General features: G+C 35.0%; 3 protein-coding genes across 6 annotated transcripts in view; 2 read left to right on the top strand and 1 right to left on the bottom strand.

The window, feature by feature from the left end:
• Positions 1-2,617: 2,617 nt before the first annotated feature.
• LOC111496614 lies at positions 2,618-4,000 on the bottom strand. Its single transcript, XM_023147110.1, has one exon. It carries the CDS (start codon positions 3,998-4,000, stop codon positions 2,618-2,620), a length of 1,383 nt encoding a protein of 460 aa, XP_023002878.1.
• A 6,338-nt stretch (positions 4,001-10,338) lies between these two features.
• On the top strand, positions 10,339-12,189 carry LOC111496559 (transcription factor bHLH93-like). 2 transcript variants are annotated; one of them, XM_023147036.1, is made up of 4 exons: positions 10,339-11,001; positions 11,161-11,304; positions 11,417-11,584; positions 11,947-12,189. In XM_023147036.1, exons 1-4 carry the CDS (start codon positions 10,429-10,431, stop codon positions 12,013-12,015), a joined length of 954 nt encoding a protein of 317 aa, XP_023002804.1. In that variant the 5' UTR covers positions 10,339-10,428; the 3' UTR covers positions 12,016-12,189. The 2 variants fall into 2 exon arrangements, with proteins under 2 accessions (XP_023002804.1, XP_023002803.1); XM_023147035.1 differs by having other exon boundaries at positions 11,161-11,322.
• Positions 12,190-18,317: 6,128 nt separating this feature from the next.
• LOC111496059 (auxin-responsive protein IAA9-like) overlaps positions 18,318-21,115 on the top strand; it is a 4,916-nt gene continuing 2,118 nt past the window's right edge. The window contains exons 1-5 of one of the 3 annotated variants that reach the window (XM_023146315.1): positions 18,318-18,516; positions 19,464-19,914; positions 20,028-20,212; positions 20,293-20,519; positions 20,658-20,799. In XM_023146315.1, the coding sequence (XP_023002083.1) occupies positions 19,501-19,914; positions 20,028-20,212; positions 20,293-20,519; positions 20,658-20,799 (968 nt within the window). In that variant the 5' untranslated portion in view covers positions 18,318-18,516; positions 19,464-19,500. Of the gene's footprint in view, positions 18,517-19,226; positions 19,344-19,446; positions 19,915-20,027; positions 20,213-20,292; positions 20,520-20,657; positions 20,800-21,115 lie in introns of those variants that run through there. The other 2 variants (XM_023146316.1, XM_023146317.1) reach the window with 2 other exon arrangements.

Below are 21,115 nucleotides of genomic sequence, written 5' to 3'. Positions count from 1 at the left end.
ATAATGATTAAATTTGAAATAATGTAGGTTGTGATGAGTTGCATCATCAAATACGTCATCTTTTATAAAAAAAAATGTTTATAGTTTAATAGTTAACCACTAAAATGTTGATACCACTTGTCACAATCACACTTAGTTAGCAACGAACTTACGACTGTGCAGCACTCACTTTCCAACAACAAGTAAGCTAAGTCAATTCATTCTTACGCCGCCTACTACCAAGCAACAGATGCTCGAGCCTCTGACCTAGATTTAAGAAGAAGGTTTTAGAAAACGATGGCGTAAAGAGATTTCAAAAGAGGTATTATATATGCAAGCATGAGAGTAACAACAACGGGTCACAGTATAAAACTATTGGTAGGGAGAAGTGAACAAATGCGTTTTAAAATTGTAAGGCTGACGACGATACGTAACGAGTCATAATAGACAATATTTGTTAGTGGTGGGCTTGGATTGTTACAATTGGTATTATAGTCAAACACCGAGCGGTGTGCTAGTGAGAACATCGAGCCCTCAAGAAGGATGAATTATAAGATCTTGACAGCGATACATAATGAGCTAAAATAGATAAAATTTAAGTTATTACCAAAGTCGGAGGTGTTCGGGTAGGGTTCATGTTTTTATCATTATTATTAAGAAGGAAAAAAATAGAGCTCTAAAGCAACATCCATGAGTTGTGGACAAAATGAAAAGGAAATGAGGATGGTCTCCTTAGTTGGCACTCAAAACCTAATTTCTTTTGAGAGGAAAGCAGCAAGGCAGAACCAAAAAGGCCCACTTTTCCACTTCCCATCTATTCCATATCTCCCATCATCATGTCTCCCCCCACTAATCAAATATGCTTTTTTTTTTCTTTTTTTTTTTTTCTTCTTCTAACCTTTAAAAAGTGTTAATAATGTTTTAATAGTTTAATTTTATATTTAATATAAGTTAAATTAAAAAAATAAAAAAAAGTTTTTAAAATTTTAACAAAATACGATCAAAACTAACGATCTCAAAACTTTTTAATGTTATTTTAAAAATTAATGAGTATGGACATAAAAGTATTTTAAACTTTTTTAAAAAATTTAAAAGTTTATAGTTTAGAGGTATTCTTGAAGTTTTAAAAAAAAAAAACCCCATTTTTGAACTTTTAAAAAAGTTTAAACATATTTTTTTAGACATTTTTTTTTTTAAAGTCTAAATGTATTATTAAAATTTTTAAAAGTTTAGGGACAAATTTTTAAAATTCAATTTATCGAATAAAAATATATGTCCTTCACCATATACTAAGAATTTAGCTAAGAATTAAGAATAATTTAATCGACAAAGAAATGTCCTCAACCAAAATGCCAGAGGTTCGAATCATCTATAGAATTCTTTATTTGCTCGTGTTTAAAATCCTGTTTTTAATCAAATCTTGTTAGTGTGGTTAGTCTCAAGAGATTTCCCACTGGTCATGAGCATAAAGAGTGGTTTGTGATGATTCTATTATATTCTATTATATTAAGCTGAATTCAATCCCTTCCAATCATCAGTACCTGATGAGGTGGTGCTGACCAAGTTGTCCTGTCCTGTTCTTCCCATGTTCTCCGTCTCGCCCTGTTTGTGTTGATTCCACTGATCGTCTCCCTTCATTTCTCTGCAAATCTTACTCAAACATAGACTCTCAATTTACACAAAATTAGGCATCAAAAGTTTGTGGTCAAGCAGAACAGCAAGTTAAGAGGGCCTGCGGAGTTTCTACAGCACAGAAACAGTGGAGAAGGCTCACGAACAGTGAGGGGACACAGGGAACACGATTCCTCGAGTCAGATATTTTTGGTGGAAGGTGTTGAGGATTGTTGGGAGAGAGTCTTACATTGGCTAATTAAAGAGAAGATCATGAATTTATAAGTAAGGAATACATTTTCACATTGGTATGAGGCCTCTTGTAGAAACAAAAGGCAAAACTAGGAGAGTTTATGCTCAAAATAGACAATATCATATCATTGTGTAGATTCATGATTCCTAACATGGTAATAACTTAGTCATACTAATCGAATCCATAAGTGTCGAACAAAGAAGTTGATGGCCTTGAAGGTGTAATCAAAAGTGGCTCAAGTGTTGAATAAATGGTGTACTTTGTTCGAGAACTCCAAAGAAAGAGTTGAACCTCGATAAAAGGGAGGGTGTTCGAAGGCTGTATGAGCCTCATAGAAGGCTCTATGATGTACTTTGTTCGAGGGAAGATTGTTGGGAAGGGGGGCTGTTCGAGGGCTACATAGACTCAGGGGAGGCTCTATGATATACTTTTTTCGAGGAGAGGATTGTTGGGAATTATTGGGAGGGAGGATGTTCGAAGGCTACATAAACTCAGAGAGACTCTATGGTGTACTTGGGTTGGGAGGGAATCTCATATCCTTAGTTGAGGGGAAGATGATGGATTTGTTGGTTTGAGACCTTTTAGATAAAGGAAGATTAAAACGACTCAATCTTATGGTTAAGTACCCACGGAAAGGAAGGACAAAAAAAAGGGAAATTAGTAGTGACAAATCCCTTCATTTTTCATTTCAATACAAGGCATCAAGCAGTGACGATACATATTCATAAACCCACAACTCCCATGTATTATACTAAAGAACAATGAAAAATGATTTTATAAACCAGAGGCTTTGGAAGGGTTAATCGTATTACCCTCCGGATTGTACGAGCCTCCACCACCGCCACTGGGTCTGCCATTTGCCGCCACCGGAGCCATGGTCTGATACGGTGGTGCTGTGGTAAAGTAAACATGTCTGCCAGTGTTGTCATACGCCATCTGAGCGTAGCCTGCCTCATTTACCGCAATTTTTGGCTGCATCATTTGAAAACCTTCTGAGGTGTACACCCCAACATTTGGTTGTTGAAGAGAAGCTTGTGGTGCCATCGAACTGTGAACCTGGGCTTCATGGTATGCGGCATGCATTCCATAATAAGGCTGGTGCCCAACTGGTCTGTTGATGGGTCTGAGCGTCTGAGCTTGAAATAAACCCCCTGCAGTGGGGATTATATATACTGACTGGTCGATCGGTGGAGCATTGGCCACTGGAAAACCACCGGAGATCATTTGCCTCTCCGGGAAGTATGCAGCAGGTACTGGCATTTGTACGGGCGGAGGAACAGCCGCCGGTGGTGGAGCGATTTTCTCTGTAACTTGTGGTGGTGGTTGAGAATTGCCTGCAGAAGTCTTGGAGTTGGTCTCATCGCTCTTTCTCTCAGTCATCATTTGCAATCTCTGCAAGTCCTGAAACTCCAACGGAGAAACAGCAGGTTCTCCGACCACCTGACGGTCTTCAGATCCACAATCAGATCCCGCAGAAACGCTATACACCGCCGTATTCGACACGGTATCTATGGCGGTCGAATCCTTCAAGTCAGAACCAGGAACCAAACGGTAGCCATGATCAAATCCAAACAAGAAATCAGGATTCGATGCCGATGCAGTAGCGTCCACAGGCGGCGACGAATCTTCCAGAGGCTGTGTCCGCGAAGAATTCAGAGCATCGACAAACCACTGCCTATCCGATTTTGTATCCCAGGAGCCTAAAATCGTCGAGGCAGGTGGATTTAAAGGGAACAGAAAAAGCCTCAACCTCGCAGGCTTCAAGACACGATATAACCGGTCGTACTCCAACATCATATGCTCAAGATCCTCATCGTTGGTTACAGAAATCAAAGCATCGAGATCTTCACCAGGGAGTTGGTACTTTAAACAAACAGTAACATCGCAGAGAGAAGATAACCTGGAGGAGAGCGTGGAGAAACTGATATTACGATCGACAGTAAGAATCTTGGTGTCGCCGCCGGTATAGGTGAGTTGATTGTCGTGGGGTCTGGGATGAATCTTGCCGCCATAGCTACACATGAACTTGACTTTGTAGTTGTGAGGAACATTTCCGGCGTTAAGGTTGGAGGAAGGATCATCACAAGAGGGGTTTTCGCAGGAACGGGGAGAGGAGCCGCGGGAATCGGCATAGGAGGAATAGGAGTAGTTATCCATTGGAGGAAGAATTGAAGAATGTTTGAAAATGGAAAAGGAAGAAGAAGAGGGGTTTAGGTCTTGGCAGCCATTGGAGATGATGAGAAAATTTGGGGGGAAAAACTGAAACTGAAACAGAAACTGGAAATTCTGTAACGGCTGAGAGACGAGGAGGAAAAAGAAGGAAGACGGAGGTTGCGTGCGTGTAAGAGTTGTGCCTCTGTGGAGCCCACCAGACTCATATAGTTGGGTCCCACCGTTAAGGCGCGCGGACGGCAAGTAGTTTGACAGCGATGTTTGTGCGGATTTCTGATTTGGAAAATGGGAAATGTCGGTAATACCCTCACTTAATATAGAATGCCTTTTTAATTTTAAAACTAAATATTTATTAGTACTATAAAGACCAAACATTGGCTTTTTTTTTTTTTTTTTAATATACTTAAATTTTCGAAAAAATCGTATTTCAAAAATAATTTTATCTAAATAAATTTAAAAATACATTAAAAAAAAATTAATCAATTGTCTATCAACCTCTCGTAGGCTACCCATATTTTAACGTTAAAAAGTTTATGAGTATTTTTGAAACGTATACTAATGATAAATATATTTTGAAACTTTTTTAAATAACTTTAAAATAATTTTAAAGTTTTAAAAAAAAAAATTGTCTTGGTATTTTTAAAATAAATAAACCGTATTAAAAATACTTTTTAAATGGAAATTTTGTGATTATTTTTATTAATTTAGCTATTTATATACTAATCCAAGCGTAGCCCACCTGAGCGTTGGTCTTGGGCCTCATATTGGGCTTGGGCCTCATATTGGGCTGGATACTTCCGAGACTGTAAGCCCATTAGGAGCAAAAACAGAGAAGTTGTCGCGGGCTAACAAGAAGAATGGCCCAATTAAAATAACAAAAGTTTATACAGTCAAAATTACCAAAATATCCCTTATTTAAAAAATGAACAGTAAAATAACTCACCGTGAAAGAAAAACCCTTAACAATTCCAAGGACTTAGTTCTACAATATATATATATATATATATATATGATATTTAATTTCTTACCTCAGATTAAAAATAAAAAGTAAAAAATATATATTACGGCACTAATTTCCATACAATTGAAAAGGTTAAAACACGTTCTTTCAACCATCTTTTCCAATTATTGAAAGTCAATTATTCGGAATTAAGTATTTTAGTCTATTTTAAAAAATAAAAAATAAAAATTTCACATTATGATTGAATATTATCCTCGACATCGCTCTCATTCAAATGTAGTATCGGTTTATTGATGTACCTCTCGTTTGTTCGAATGTCGTATATATGATTAAGAAGTTAATGGCTTAAAAATTCCAGAGTAATTAATGTTTGATTTTTGGGGCATTAATTTTTTTTAAATATATATTAGAGTCAAAATCTAGCTGCCCCTGGTTTTTAGGGTTTTTTTGTTTCTATCTCTGGATGCCTCCTACCCATAATATCCTCTTTGAGCTGCCTTCAAAACCACGTTAAACTTAAAACTAAAGAAGAAATAATAATAATAATTTAATGATATATTAAAATTTGTAGGTCAAAACTTTATGCGTAGCCCGAAAGAAATGGCCGAAGGTCTAGTTGAGTGTCGAGGCAAAGATCGTAGCCCGCTAGTAAATATTGCCGCTTTTAAGTAATGATTTGTTCTTTTTTCGCAACCCATTTAGGGACCCAACATCCTCGCTGACACATCGCTCGGTTGCTTCGGCTCGTTACGTATCGTCATCATTCTCATAGTTTTTTAAAACACATCTAATAGAGAGAGGTTTTCTCGCTCTTATAAAGAATGTTTCGTTCCCCTCTCTAGCCGGTGTGAGATCTCATAATCCACTCCCTTAGACCTCAGCGTCACTAGTGAGAGGTTTTCACGTCCTTTTAAGTAATTGTTCCTTTCTACAACCAATGTAGGATCTTGAATCCATCTAGGGACCCAACGTTCTCGCTGGCATATTGCTCGGTGTTTGGCTCTTATATCATTTGTAATAGCTCAAGCCCACCGCTAATAGAAATTGTCCGCTTTAGCTCGTTACGTATCGTTGTCATCCTCACTGTTTTTTAAAACGCGTCTAATAGGAAGAGGTTTCCACGTTCTTATAAGAAATGTTTCGTTCCCTTCTCCAACCAACATGGGATCTCACAATTCACTCCCGTTAGGGCCTAGCTCTACTAAGGAGAGGTTTCCACACCCTTTTAAGTAATGTTTCATTCCTCTCTCCAACCAACGTGGAATCTCACAATCCACCTAGGTGCCTAGCGTCCTCGCTGACACACCGTCATGTCTAGCTCTAATATCATTCATTTGTAACAGCTCAAACCTAACACTAGTAGATACTGTTCATTTTAGCCAGTTATGTATCACTTTAAGTCTCACAATTTTTTTAAACAGGTCAACTAAATAAAGGTTTCTAGACCCTTATAACGAATGTTACGTTTTTCTCTCCAACCCGGGCAGGAGAAAGAGGAAGGAACACAAGAAGCTTCAACAACTCCCATTGCATTATCAACCTTGTCCTTAAACGCCAAATATAGGGTACCCAACCCTACACTTTCCCTCAAAAAGCTCCACTTTAAACTGTAGCTACCTCTCTTCTCTTGCTCATGAATCAGAGCTTTAGGAACTTGGATCCCCCACCTACCCCTCCCCTTTCTTGCTTCATATCCAAACAACCCACTACAAGACGACACTTCTCTCTCTACATTTTAGACCGAGAAAATGCTGGTTTCTGGTTTTCTTTCTCTTACCCATATCTAATGAAGGGGAGAGAGAGAAAAAAAAAACCACTTTTGATCGATGAGAGAGAAAACCCCGGTTTTGGTTTGTGGGAGAGCCCTGTAATTGTAGGGTCTTTGTCCCTCTCTCGGATGGTTATGGGTTGGATTCGATTGGATTGGGGTCTCGTGATCCACTCATGTCCTTATTTGACTCTAATTCTTAATCAGGTTTTCTTTCTAATTTTGTGCTTATTTTTGTTTCATTCTTTAAATAGGCTTCCCTTCTAACTAATCTTAAATAGATTAGGGTGTTTTTGGTAATTCAACCCACTACTAAAATGTTGTTTGAGTCGTTACTTGAGCCATTGCTAGCTTATTCTTTGACCAGGACACGTGGAATCCCGTGTGAATCATCAATGAGCACCAAGCAAGGCTAAATACTCTTGGGTAATCGAGAGTAAAGTAGACAGTGAACTGAACAATACCAACTAATCCAATTGAGCTGAGTTGGGTTTATTATTTAAAAAATTTATAAACCAAACAATTGAGTTAAATCCAAAAAATATTTCAACCCCACCCAACTCAACCTATAAATACGCCTAGATTGTATCATACCCAGTAATAAATAGCAAAATTATCTTGTAGTTAGCCCTAATTAAAGTGTTAATTAATTAACAATTAGGATATTAATGATTAATTAAGAAAATATAATAGTAGGGTAGATGCATTAGATTTAGGCATTGTAGTCATCTCGTCTCCCTTTCCCTCTTCACATGTGATCAATCAACTCAATCCCTTCTTGTCTCATTATTATTTATTTAAAAAAAAAACTATTTTTAAAATGGTATGATATTATTTATTAAGGTTAATCTACTCGTGTTGAGTAAGAACCATCGCCTTTCAAAATTTTCAAGTTGAGTCAAATGGATCAGACCCAATTGAATGGATTTGTGAAATTCAATTGGATCTGATCGTAGCTTCGAGTTTAGCATCGTACCAAATTTTTGCCACTTGTTTGAAGAAAGTGCAATTTAATATTTAATCGATAAAATATCGTTTATTTAAATTTCTAAAAATTAATTTCTTTGATTAATGATTAAACGACATAAATTATTAAATTATATATATATATATTAATTGAGTGGCATTTTTTTTTTTCTTTTTGGAATTATTTAAAACAAAAAAATTAGTCGGAAGCAGTCGAGCCTTCAACAGAAGCCACGTGTCCCATCAAGAACTCCACGTCACTTTCTATATCCGAGTTTTTCTTTTTCACAACAAAATTATTAACCTTTTTATTTCTAATTTTTTAAAAGAATATAATATAATTTAATTTAATTTACCTATTCCATTATTATTAAATGATTAAAAAACATTTATAAAATAAAATACAATATTTAAAATTTAGAACTAGTCATCGAAACGTAATGAAGTAAAAGCTAGAAAGTAGGGGTTTGCATCTCCCGAGTTAAATAATAGCACCAAAATAGGTATGGCCATACTTTTGTTTGACCTTTCTTATAAAAAGTTAATATCTAAGCTCAAAATGACACTAATGTATGCTATAGCATGTGAATATTAGATTCCTTTAGGTCGAGCTTTTGGTACTTTCTTGCCGTAACCATGTCTTATTCCGATAGTACATTACTATTACTATGACTTTTTACTTACGCTTTACAAAAAAACACTTTTGATCGTTGATTTAATTCATTGTCTCAATAACTCGATTCACAAATTTCGAAAGTTTGAGTATATGTTGTTAAGTTCAGGTGTAAAAATGGTTGTAAAAGTCTAAGTTTAAGGTGACCCTGTGAGCTTTTCCTTTCGGGCTTATCCTCAAGGTTAACGCGTCTACTAGGGAGAAGTTTCCACACCCTTATAAAGAAATGTTTCGTCCTCCTCTCCAACCAATGTGAGATTTCACAATTCATCTTCCTTAGAAGTTAGTGTCCTTGTTGGCACACCACTTGGTCCTAGCTCTGATACGACTTGTAATCGCCCAGTCCACTACTAGCGGATATCGTTCGCTTTGACCTCATACATATCCTCGTCAGCCTCACAATTTGAAGACGTGTTTTAAAAACCTTAACGGAAAGTCCAAAGATAATATATTTGCTAGTGGTAGGCTCGAACCGTTACAATATAACTTACATTGGCCATGTCGAATTCGGTTTAAAAAGTTTTTTTTTTTTTCACTTTCACCCACGTAGGGTAAAAGTGTCAATTTCTTGGTTAAAAGATTCTTTACCCTTTTCCTCCCCATGTTTGTTTACTTGGAATGCTCAAATTGTACGGACGAACATTTTCAAAATGAAAATGACAGAGCCGCTGCACGCCGGCGGGTGAGGCGGTTTCCGGCAAGCACTGCACAAACAGTGGCCCAGCAAAATCAACCGTATAGACTTCGACAAGATGTTAGTTTGGTCCGTATTATCTTCGTGTCCAGACAAGTTGTGTACAATAATTTGTTTATCTTCGATTCTACAATATATTAACTTATCAAGTGTTTAATAAATTTTTAAAAATGTTGGGCTCATTTATAAAATTTGTAAAGTTTATGGGTTAACGGGTAATTTTGTTATTTATTTTTTAAAATTTATGGGGGGTTTTGTGAAATTAAGTGAGTGAAAATATAGAAATTAAAATGAAATAAATGATTACAAAAGGTACAATAATTAATGTTGGGCATAAGAATGTGCATTGTTTTTTGTTTGCATGTTAGGGTTAATAAATTATATTATATTTTTCTATTTCAGTACATTAATCACGTGAATTAGAGAAAAAAAATATATATATAAATTCAGGACCTAATTATATAATTATATAGTTTAATTCTTAGAGAAAATTCGAAGTAGGGCCCAAATATCTAAATACGACAAAAAAATTTAATTATCCATTGTCCCTTGTGTTTGGGTATTTATGTTATTCCCTTTTCTCTTTTTAATTTAAATTAAATTTTAATTTTGTATTGAAAATATAATGATTTTACCACTTTTTATTAAAGAATAATACAATAAAATTAAAGATATTAAAAAATAAATCAAATTGATTAAACATTTTTTAAAATTAAAAATTTGTAAATTTTAAATTTATGGATCTATTAAATGTTTTAAATTCGGAGGGCCAATTCACTTCACATATTCAAAAAGTATATATATATATATATATATATATATATATATATATATATAACTTTTAATTCTTTTTCCAGAATTTCAAATATGTAAAGTAAAATTGGCCATCAAAATTTTAAAATATTTCATAGAAATTTTAATTCTAAATTAATATTTATATATATATATATATATATATATATATATAAATATTCAAACACTCACCTATTAAATATTTTATAGCTAATTTAATTCACATATTTGAATTTATAAAAGGAAATTATTATTTTAAAATTTGTGCTTATCAATCTATTAAACAAAAAAAAATAATTAAATATTTTAAAAATTGGAGGGACAAAAATAAATTATCGCTGAAGTGTTCTAAATAAATATTAAAAGACACGTCCATTTATCGTAAAAAGATATAATTATTGTGATGATTTTTTTGACATAATTGAAGAATTAGGCCTTTTCACTTGTGCCTATATATATAAACTCTATCCGCTGCAATTCCTATGCCGTCCAGGAACTTGAGCAAAACCGCCATTAGAGAGCAAGAGAGAGAGCTTGAGACTGAGAGAGAGAGAGAGAGATGGAGCTCGACGAACACGGCTTCTTAGAGGAGTTGATGGCTCTACGAAGAGAGGCAAATTGGGACGCCATTCCAACTGAAATGGCCGATCTCAATGCTTGGGCGTTCGATTACTGTTTTGATCACAACATTTCCAATTTCAACCCAAATTCTTCATCGGAACCTCTATCCACTCAGAATCTGGACGAATTTTATCATCCTTTGGCAAACGAGTTCTCAGCTCCACAAATGGCCGATTCCGCCTACGCCGCCATGGAAGTAGCTGCGCCTCTGCCATTTCAAGCAGAGCGTCCGAATGTGGAGGGAGAAGAAGAGGAAGAGGAACTAGGTTTTCTAGCAAACGAGATTCAGAACATGGAGGCGGTTCAAGTTCAATCGGCTTGCAAAGCGGAGCCGATTCAGTCTCCAGAACTCCCCGTTTTCAACATCGGAACATGCTCTCTCGAACGAAAGAACGGACCGAAGAAATTACAAGGCCAACCGTCGAAGAATCTGATGGCTGAAAGAAGGAGAAGGAAGCGCTTGAACGATCGCCTCTCAATGCTCAGATCCATCGTTCCTAAGATCAGCAAGGTAAAAATCAAACATCATCTCTACGAATTTCAATTCCAGAAACGCTCGAAATTAATCTCTGAATCGAAACCGAAATTCCAGAGAGTAATTTTGTTGCCATTAGAACTCGAAATTAATCTCGGAGACTTGAATCGAAACCGATTTCTGGTATTTGAACAGATGGATCGAACTGCGATTCTAGCAGATGCAATAGATTACATGAAAGAATTGCTGGAGAAGATCGGAAGTCTGCAAAGAGAAATGGATCGAACAAATCAAACGACTAGGAATTCATTCCACGACACAAAACCGAGCGAATTAGTAGTGAGAAATTCACCAAAAGTAACTGAAACTTTTTTTTGGCTTTGATTTTCAAACAAGCACTCGATTCATTATTGCTGCTGTGAAACTGATTTGGAAAATCGTTGGCGTGCAGTTTGAGGTGGAAAGCAGAAACGGAAACACGAGGATCGAGATTTACTGTGCGGCGAAGCCAGGATTACTGTTATCGACGGTGAATACGATCGAAGCATTAGGGCTTGAGATTCAACACTGTGTAATCAGCTGCTTCAATGACTTCGCATTGCAAGCCACTTGTTCTCAGGTAATTGCTTCTTCATTCCTTTTTCCCCCATCCTCTGCTAACTGTTCATCATTTCTTGTTAATTTTCAGTTTAGTCCTCCATTTTTCCATTAATTTCCCCTCAGTTTATTAATATATATGAACTTGCATTTCTAGATAAATTAATTTATTCATGTAAATAATAAAATTCGAATAATGTTTATTTGTTTGAATATTTGATATAATTTATTATATATTTTTTCCTTTTTTATTATTGGTTGACTAAATATATAAATTTAGTGCCTATATTTTGTAATTATTAGAAGCTAATAACAATTATAATAATTTTATTTTTTCTCAAATGGATTTAATTTGTTTAATAATTAATTTTGACTTGAAAATAGGAACTGAAGCCTGAGGAATTGAAGGAAGCTTTATTTAGAAATGCAGGCTATGGAGGAAGCTGCTTGTAGAAATTATTTATTTTCTTTCTTTCTTTTTTTCTGCTAAAAAAATTATGTTAATGTTCCTAATTAGAAATTAATTAGTAAGCAAATCTCTGTAATTTAGTGAGGTTTGCAATTTTCTTATCCCAACCCCTATTTCTTAATTTTAATTCAAGTGGGATGATTAATTAATTTTTCTAATTTTTCAGTTTTTTTGCCTATTTTCATCTAAAATTAATTATTTTTAACGTTTTAATTATTCAAAAGGTTTTTTTTTTTTTTTTTTACTTTTACTTTTTAATTATGTGATTACATAATTTGTCGCATAAAGAAACAATAATGGAATCTAATGATCGATAATTAACCTAATTTAATTTTTATCCTTTTTTTTAAAAAAAATATGAGTTTAATCGCATTAATAAAAACAAATATTAGCTCCAAAAATTAAGAAATTACAATTTTAAAATTTGAATTTGAAACAAATAAATATTATTATAATGTAATAAATTTTGCCTAAAGTAGGTTTCGGCCTTGAATTGATATAATGGGCTTGAAAAGCTTGAAGCCCATTAATAAAGTGGGCTCATCCACGCTGAAAGCCCAAATATGATAAACTTTTCAGTCACCGGATGGTCTCTGTGCAAGGCGACTGATTCCTTTGGTCAAACCAGCTGACAAAAAGTTATGACAAACTTTGATCTTAAAGTTTGATATTATTCTTATGTCTCAGTAAAAGATCGAACCATCACTTCATATCTTAATCAACGAGAATCCTATATGTTAGTATACGTAGAACTCTTTCTAGGTGAATTTGTATTAAAAAAATGTGACGTTCTATTCTAATAAATGAGTGTATATGAATGAACCGACGTCACGAGAATTGAGAGTAATCCTGAAGACAATATGTTTGAAAAAGGTCAACAAGGTATCTCCTTCTTTTCGGTAGTTCAATCATAAAAAAAGTTTTATTGGGGCAACACTATATCGAGTAACTGTAACTGCCCAAGCCCATTGCTAGCATATATTGGCCGTTTTGGCTCGTTACATATTTTCATCAGTCTCACAGTTTTAAAATGTGTCTATTAGGGAGATGCTTCTACCGTCTTACAAAAAGTGTTTCATTATTTTCCTCCAACCAACGTGGGTTCTTACGCTAAACCTCTAAAAGATGTTATTAAAAATCATACGAACAAATATAAAATATATTGAAACGATGTTTTGGTGCATGAAAATAGTTTTAAAAATGAAAACATTCCGCGAAAGAACACCCAAAAAAAAAAAAAATGATTTAAATGATAAAAACAAAGTCAATAAATAAATAAAGTTCATAGTTGAGAAAGAAGAGTATAATGATTATCATATTATCAAACCATCCTTTTTCATTAAAAAAAATGCATGAAATTTATAAATATTAGTTTTGGAAAGCCATTAATACATTATTTTGGAAATACTTTCCATTTTTAATTGTATGTCAAAAAAAAAAATTAATTTTAAAAAGTTACATTTTAATTGTTTTAAAAAGTTAAAAAAATATTTTTATAAATAATACTATATTTTAAATATACATATATTTTTTTTTAAATAACATTAATATAATTATTTTGCAAAAGAAGTTAATCGAAAATTAGATTATCTCTAAACGTTTTGACCATTATTTTAAAATTAATAGCTTTATATAAATTGAAATTGATAATTAATTTTGTATTTTAAATTAAGTCCGTACATACTATTTTCACAAATATATTTATTTGTTTTATCATATATTTTTTACGTTATAAAATTAAAAAATAAAAAAAAAATCAAAATAAAGAGTCGAAGTAGTTTTATTCGCAGAAGAATCAGAAGCGTTGCAGTGAGAGATCAGAAATGGAGAATCGTACGAAAACGCGCCGAGATTTCGGATTCTGTTTCTTCAACTTTTCATCTAACACACAACAAATTAAACGCCTTCGAAGACGAAGAAGATGAAACCAATACGAAAGCAATCCGGTAAGATTCCGATTCCGATTTCGATTCCGATTCCGATTCCTTAGGGTTTCTTGCCTGGATTCGGTCGTGATCCGATCATGAAGGCGCCTAGGTTGCGCTGATGCTTTCCGGAATGGGATCAGATGGGTGGCCGCGCACGCGAAGTGAGGGGGAGGAGGGGTTTGCGTGCATGCGCACAAAGTGTTTGTCGTTTGGTCTGAGAGAAAAGGAAGGCGAAATGAGCGGTGAAGGTACGGTGGTGGTGATGGATGGGATGTCATGCCAGATTGCAGCGCGCGCGCACACGCACGAATAACTTATCTTTCTCTCCTTTTTTTTTTTTTTTTTGTTCGATATTAAATTGTTCGTAACATTTCAAGTTCATCGCTAGCCGATATGGTATGTTTAAGTATATTACTTATTGTTTTCATAGTTTTAAAACGTGTCTGTTAAGGATAAATTTTCATACCTTGATTTTCACGTCCCTTCTCTAACCAATATAGGAACTCACAATTCACTCGGGCCCAAAGTCCTTGGTGCCGGGCTCTAATACTAACTATAATAGCAAAAGTTCAATATTGTAGCATTTGGCTCGTTATATATTATCATCATTCTCACGAATTGTAAAAGGTGTTTGTTAAGGAGAAGTTTCAGCACAAGAAATGTTTCGATCTCCTCTTCAATCAAAATCAATCTCCTTGAGACTCAATGTCCTCGTTGGCGCACTGCTCAATGACTGATTCTAATACTATTTTTAACGACCCAAGTTTACCGCTAATAGATATTATCCATTTTAGCTCTGTTACATATTGTTATCAAACTCAATTTCGATCCACTATTCAACCGATGTGTAATCTTACAATACATACTCTAAGCCTAACATACTCGTAACACATCGCATGATGCTTGTTTCTAGTATCATTTGTAACAGCTCAAGTTTACCGTTAGCAGATATTGTTTGCTTTGATCCGTTACGTATTGTCATTAACCTCACAGTTTTAAATCGCGTCTACTAGGAAGAGATTTTCACATAAATTAATAATTTCTATACGATTGAAATAAATATATATTTTTATTTTTCTCCGCATACACTTATATTTATAAAAAAATGACAGTCACAAGTCATACAAATATATTTTTTTTAATAATTTATTTTATCGATATATTATAAAAAAAAAACAAGGAATTTCCAACAAAGAACAAATATAGATAAGATAAGTATTCCTCTTCCACAAGCAAAAATAATATTAAAACAAAAAACAAAAAAACAAATTCCGCACGTGGCCTTGCACGTGCTCCGACAAAAGGGTCGTATTCCATACAATAATTCCACTAATCAAACCATTTTTGGACTTCAAAATGGGTCACAATATGGTCCCATCACATCCCCATCTAAACCCATATGGAACTCAAAATAAAATTTCAATTTGGTTTTGGTAATTTGCAAGGAATATAATTTATTTTTAATTCTATTTAAATAAAAAAATTAATTCAACTAGAATACATATATCTTCCCGAACGGTTCTACGAGATTATATTAAAAATAATTTGTACATCTAACTTAAAAGATGCCCACAAGGTGGAACATGACGGGGCTCCTATTTCGATTCTCATCTCCACAAAATTTATCATTTTATGGGGATGGGCGGGACGGGGACGAAAAATATAATTCTCAACTCATCCCGTAGAAAAAATCTATTCATAACTATGTTTTTTCATTGCACGTATAGACGAAGATTCTCCACCCTATTCATACTTAGTCTCAGCATGATTCGGACTCTATAGATTAAGGGTGTGAAAACTTTTTCTCTAGTAAATGCATTGAAAAAAGTCTAAAGAAGACAATATCTGCTAACAGTGAACTTGTGTCATTAGAAATGGTATAAGAGCCAGACACTAGGCGATGTATTAGCAAGGAGGTTGTTCCTTGAAGTGGGTAAACACGAGGTGGTGTGTTAGTAAGGAGCTGGGTCCCGACAGGGGGATGGATTTGGTGGGGATCCCACATCGATTGGAGAAAGGGACGAGTGTCAACAAGGATGCTGGGTCGTGACGGGGGTGGATTGTGATATACGACATTGGTTGGGGAGGAGAACAAAACACCCTTTATAAGGGTGTGTACAATACCTGCTAGCAGTGAAATTGGGTCGTTACGAAGAAAATGAATATCTAGATTAATCGAGAATTAATATAATAAGATATTTTAATATTATTGTGTATTAAAAATAGAGATGAATTTGAGAGAGGAGTAAAATGAAATAAGAGAGAAAGTTAGGGGCTAAAGTGAGAATTAATTAAATAAGAAAAAGCTGGAATTGGGGCGAAATTTGAGGGGATAATGATAAAGATTAAAAATGATGGGGGCATGAATTGCAAAGTTTAGGCGTTTGAAAAAAGGAGCAAAGCGTGCAAAGACAGTCTCAGTGGCAGTTAATGATCCTCCATTCAATACTCAACCTTCCCCCACTTCTTTCCATCCGCGCGTGCTCCTCACTCTCCTCAGCATTATCAATTTATTCTCGATTTAAAACGTATATTAATACTAAAAAATTAAAAATATGTTTAATAATATTTTATAAATTAGTTTAATTAATTTAAGGAAAATAATTAATGGAGCGCGTGGGAGAGGGGGAGAGTCGTGGTCGCGTTGCGAAGCCGGCAGAGTGAAACTAAAAGCCGCTTTCTTGTCCCCCCAAATGCATCATATTGCTTTTCCTTTGCTCCTCCGCTGTTCCCTCTCCTCTCATTTTCCTCCCCAACCTAAAATTACCAATATACCCTTCCTCTCCATTTTTTTTTTTTTTATAATTATGTTTAAATTATTTAATAAATTATAAGCTGAGGAATTTTATTCTATTTTTTTAATACTAATGTCGGCATTCTATTGGCGAGGAAGTGGTTTATATTTTAGTAATTAAAAAAAAAAAAACAATTTTGTAATTTCCTATTAAGAGCCTGTTTTTTTCGGCAAGGCATGAAGTGAATTTCCATTTTTACCCATGAAGGGAAACAGGTGGGCCCATATCATGCAATGTGCATGTCAACTTGAAATTGGTGGAATCCTCGGAGAGGGGTATTACGGGTATTATCCAAATTTAATCCATGAAAGATGCTCTTTTATGTTCCCTTGGGGATTAAAAGTAATAGGTTTATTCTAATTTTATTTGAATAAATAAATAAATAAATATTTATTTTATTCATAAGTGGGGTTGGTTGAATTTTTCACACCTTTGAGCTTAGCCAAAATGCTTGTTTTCTTTCTCCTAATCATCGCATCCTCCTTTTCTCTCTCTAGACCGAACCTAAACCTAAGTTCGAGAGATAACTGTTCAAAATCAAAGAAGTGAGTCTCGAAGGGTAAGTCTTCAAGATAACTACATCTATAATTTCCACTTTTGCCCTTTCGTCTCTGAACCCGACCATGAAAGTCTCCATCATCTGGTTGTTCTTGTCGACACAGTTGTATAAATTCTTGTAACGACCCATTTTTAGGATTTAATACTTGATGGGCCCGTTGTTTCCATGCATCCCTTGCAACATGGTTTTGTTTTAAAAGCGAAAACTATTGTCTTTTCAACATGTTTTATCCTCGAATGGAATGGTGTGAGGTAGAGATGTGGTAGTTAGTGATTGGTTGATTGATTGATTTATATTGAAATGACAATTTTACCCCTGTGGGCAAGATTGGTATTGTCCATTTGTTTGGCATCTATCTTGTACCGTAGGTTTTGATGTGCCCATAATGCCCCTTTTGCCTTTCCCTAAACAGCGCTAACACGATCCACATAACACGGCGCCGTTTCCCGCACATCTCTCATTTCATATTTAATTTCAAAAGCGCAACCCCTAACCTAAGCTAACTCATTAATATTCAATTTCATAATTAATTTTATTTTGAATATTTTATTTGTAGAAGGAAAGGTACAAAAAGTACTGGAAATAATTAAAATATATAATTAAAAAAAAAAAAAAAGAAAGGTATAAAATTCCACCCCACTAATTAGGGATTCGATACTAATATCTATGCCGTATAAAAAAAGAGAATTATGTGATATTTATGCTGTGGATACGACGTCGTTTAGCTGCGAATATATTGATCCAAACGCACCGTATTGTCTGTGTACGGGCAAGGAAAAATGAACGGCTTCAGATTAAAAATGTCGGAGAATCTGAGCCGTTGGAAGTTGCTTCCCTGAAAATTCTTTAAAAATGGGGGAAGAATAAAATATGTTTAATTAAAAGGGCGAAAAGAAAATAAAGAAAAAGGAGAATGATTTTATTTGTAATTTTTAATTTGTAATTTGTTGGAGAAGTCCGAGAGAGTGTAAAATTTGTGTGTGTGTTTTTAAAAGTACTTTTTAATGCATTGAGTTTCACATCGGACACCAAAAGGCTTTTGTTGCTTTGCGCCAAATGGAGGGTCCTTAGTTTCTCTCTCTTTCTCTCTCTCTCTTTCTCTCTCTAACCTTTAGCTTCTCTCCTGCTACTGCTGCTCAGAATCAACGACTTCAATCGCTACTGTTTTTTCTGTTTAACCTCCTGATCTGCAGATTTATTCAGGTATAGACGTTTAATTTTGCGGTTTCTTCTTGATTTTTCATTGTTTGAGGTTTTCTCAGGCTGATTCTGCTTTGTTTGTGGTTTATTAGCGGATTTTCTTTTCCTTCTTGGCTTTTTTGTTGTGTTTTGTGTTAGTTTTGATGATTATCTGTTAGTGTTCTTCTTCTTCTTGCTGTTTTTATGTTCTTTGAGCTTAGACCGTGTATGAATCTCTTATTTTCTGGCTCAGAAAATTGGAGGTGGCGGAAGAGGAGGTTATTTTGTTGATGAACTTATCTATTTTTGTTTTGCTGTGTTGTTTTGACTAATGTGCTGCTTGCTAGACTGAATCTCCTTCTACTCACTTTTTTCCTCTCATTTTATGTGAAGAATTTTAGAATTTAAGATCTGCGACTTCTGTCGATTGTTTTTCAACGTGCTGAATAGTCACCAAGAAACGAATATCTATTTACTTTTTTTTAATCTTTTGATTGCTGTTGGCTCTATTTATACCAGTGATTTTAATGCACTGATTCCGGCGACTGCACACATGATCCATTTTTGTCTTCCGGTTCGTAGATTTATTGATTTTAGCCTTTTTCTTTTTACGTGGCTGTTTGCAGCGGATCCAAAATTATTAACTGTTACGAAAATAATTTAGGTTGACTGTTCCTTGATTGATTTGTGGCCCAAATGTTGCTATATGTGAAATTACGGTATGTTTCAGTCTACTGAACGTTGTCCTCTGTAGCTCGTTCTTTTCTAGCTATCTTGAAAACGTTTCTGTTTCTTAATGAACTTCTCGCTATGCTTCAAAGTAGTTGGTGATCTCGTAGCTACGCAAGATGGTTCGAGTTTCTCATAGTCTAGTAATCTGGTTGAATGACGGAGTAGAAAAAACAGGAAAATCTGTACAATCTGTGTTTGTATTGGAAATTGAAATATTCGTAGTGTTCTGTTTTCTGCAGGTTTTAAGATCGTGAGCTTTGTCATTCTGGAATTTTGATGTCTCCACCACCACTTGATGTCGGGGAGGGGGAGGAATGTCGCAGCAATGTCACTCTGCTGGCTTCCTCAAACTCTATGGAGAGTGTCAGTCAAAACAATTTGGGATTTGAAGAGCGTAATTACATGGGATTATCTGATTCTTCTTCAGAGGACAGCTGTATGACTGCCACAAAGTCTGATGAGAACAAACCTTTGCTGAATCTTAAGGCTACTGAATTGAGGCTAGGCCTTCCTGGATCTGAATCCCCTGAGAGAGATTCAGATATCAGTTTGCGTAACTCGTCTCAACTAGATGAGAAACCGCTATTTCCTTTGCACCCATCAAATGATGGTCTCTATCCTTCACCAAATAAGGCTGTTGTCTCCGGCAACAAAAGAGGGTTTTCAGATGCTATGAACGAATTCTCTAAGGTGAAATTGAGTTTTTTTTTTCTTCTAAAATTTTGGTGAAAAACTTGCAGCAGTGCAGTATTTAATGTCTGGTCCTTGAGTCTTAATTCTAAAGGCAATCAAATCTGGAGCAGGGAAAATATCACTCTAACCTAGGTTTGAAACCTGGTTCTTTGCTGGAGAACCTTGGAAGTCAAATGGGAAAAGTGAAAGAGGCATCTACGCAAAAGGTTGTACAGGAGAGGCCTCAAGAAAATAGTGAAACCAGGCCATCTCAAAACGAGACTGCAAATAACAATACCAGCGCACCTGTTTCCAAGTAAGTTAGAGAGAGGAAGAACAGAGGTACTACTTTTCCCTCAACTTGGCGAAATGGTATCTTATCTGCTTCATTTGCAGGGCACAGGTTGTGGGTTGGCCACCCATAAGATCTTTCAGGAAGAACACATTGGCTACAACTTCAAAGAACAATGATGAAGTTGATGGGAAGGCAATGCCTGGTGCACTCTTTATCAAAGTCAGCATGGATGGTGCTCCTTATTTGAGGAAGGTAGATCTGAGGAATTACTCTGCATACCAGGAGCTGTCTTCTGCCCTTGAGAAAATGTTCAGCTGTTTTACCATAGGTGAGCTATTTGAACTTTTTTATTTATTGAAAAATCTGTCATGTGATGGAAATAATGTTGTTAAATTTACAACTGATCTTTTAAGATTTCCTGTCTAGTTTGCATGGATCTAGTTACTGTTGTTTCAGTATTGAGCAGGTCAATATGGAGCTCATGGAGCTCTGGGCGTGGAGAAAATGAGTGAGAGCAAACTGAAAGATCTTCTTCATGGCTCAGAATATGTTCTAACATACGAAGATAAAGATGCTGACTGGATGCTCGTTGGTGATGTCCCCTGGGAGTAAGTTATACAGTTCAAAACTGTTGGTTTCTTTTTTTGTTACATGTTCTGATGTGTAATCATGATCTTTATTGCTTTAGAATGCATATAGCACGTGAAGTAGTCAAGAAATCTCTCTAACTTGTATTGCTTGTTTTTTGTTTTTTTGCTGTTTGTGGGGTATATGTCGGAAGAGAAATGATAGAATTTTTAGAAGGGTGGAGAGATCTAGGAGGATGATAATGTTTGAAGAGGTTGCTAGGTTTAATACTTCTTATGAGCGTTCATCCATCCTTTTTTTTTTTTTTTTTTTTTTTTTTTTTTTTTTTTTTTTTTT

The sequence above is a fragment of the Cucurbita maxima genome, unplaced genomic scaffold, assembly GCF_002738345.1.
Source record: "Cucurbita maxima cultivar Rimu unplaced genomic scaffold, Cmax_1.0 Cma_Scf00022, whole genome shotgun sequence".
In the NCBI taxonomy this organism is placed as follows: Eukaryota; Viridiplantae; Streptophyta; class Magnoliopsida; order Cucurbitales; family Cucurbitaceae; genus Cucurbita; species Cucurbita maxima.
This window is presented reverse-complemented; position numbering and strand designations above follow the sequence as displayed.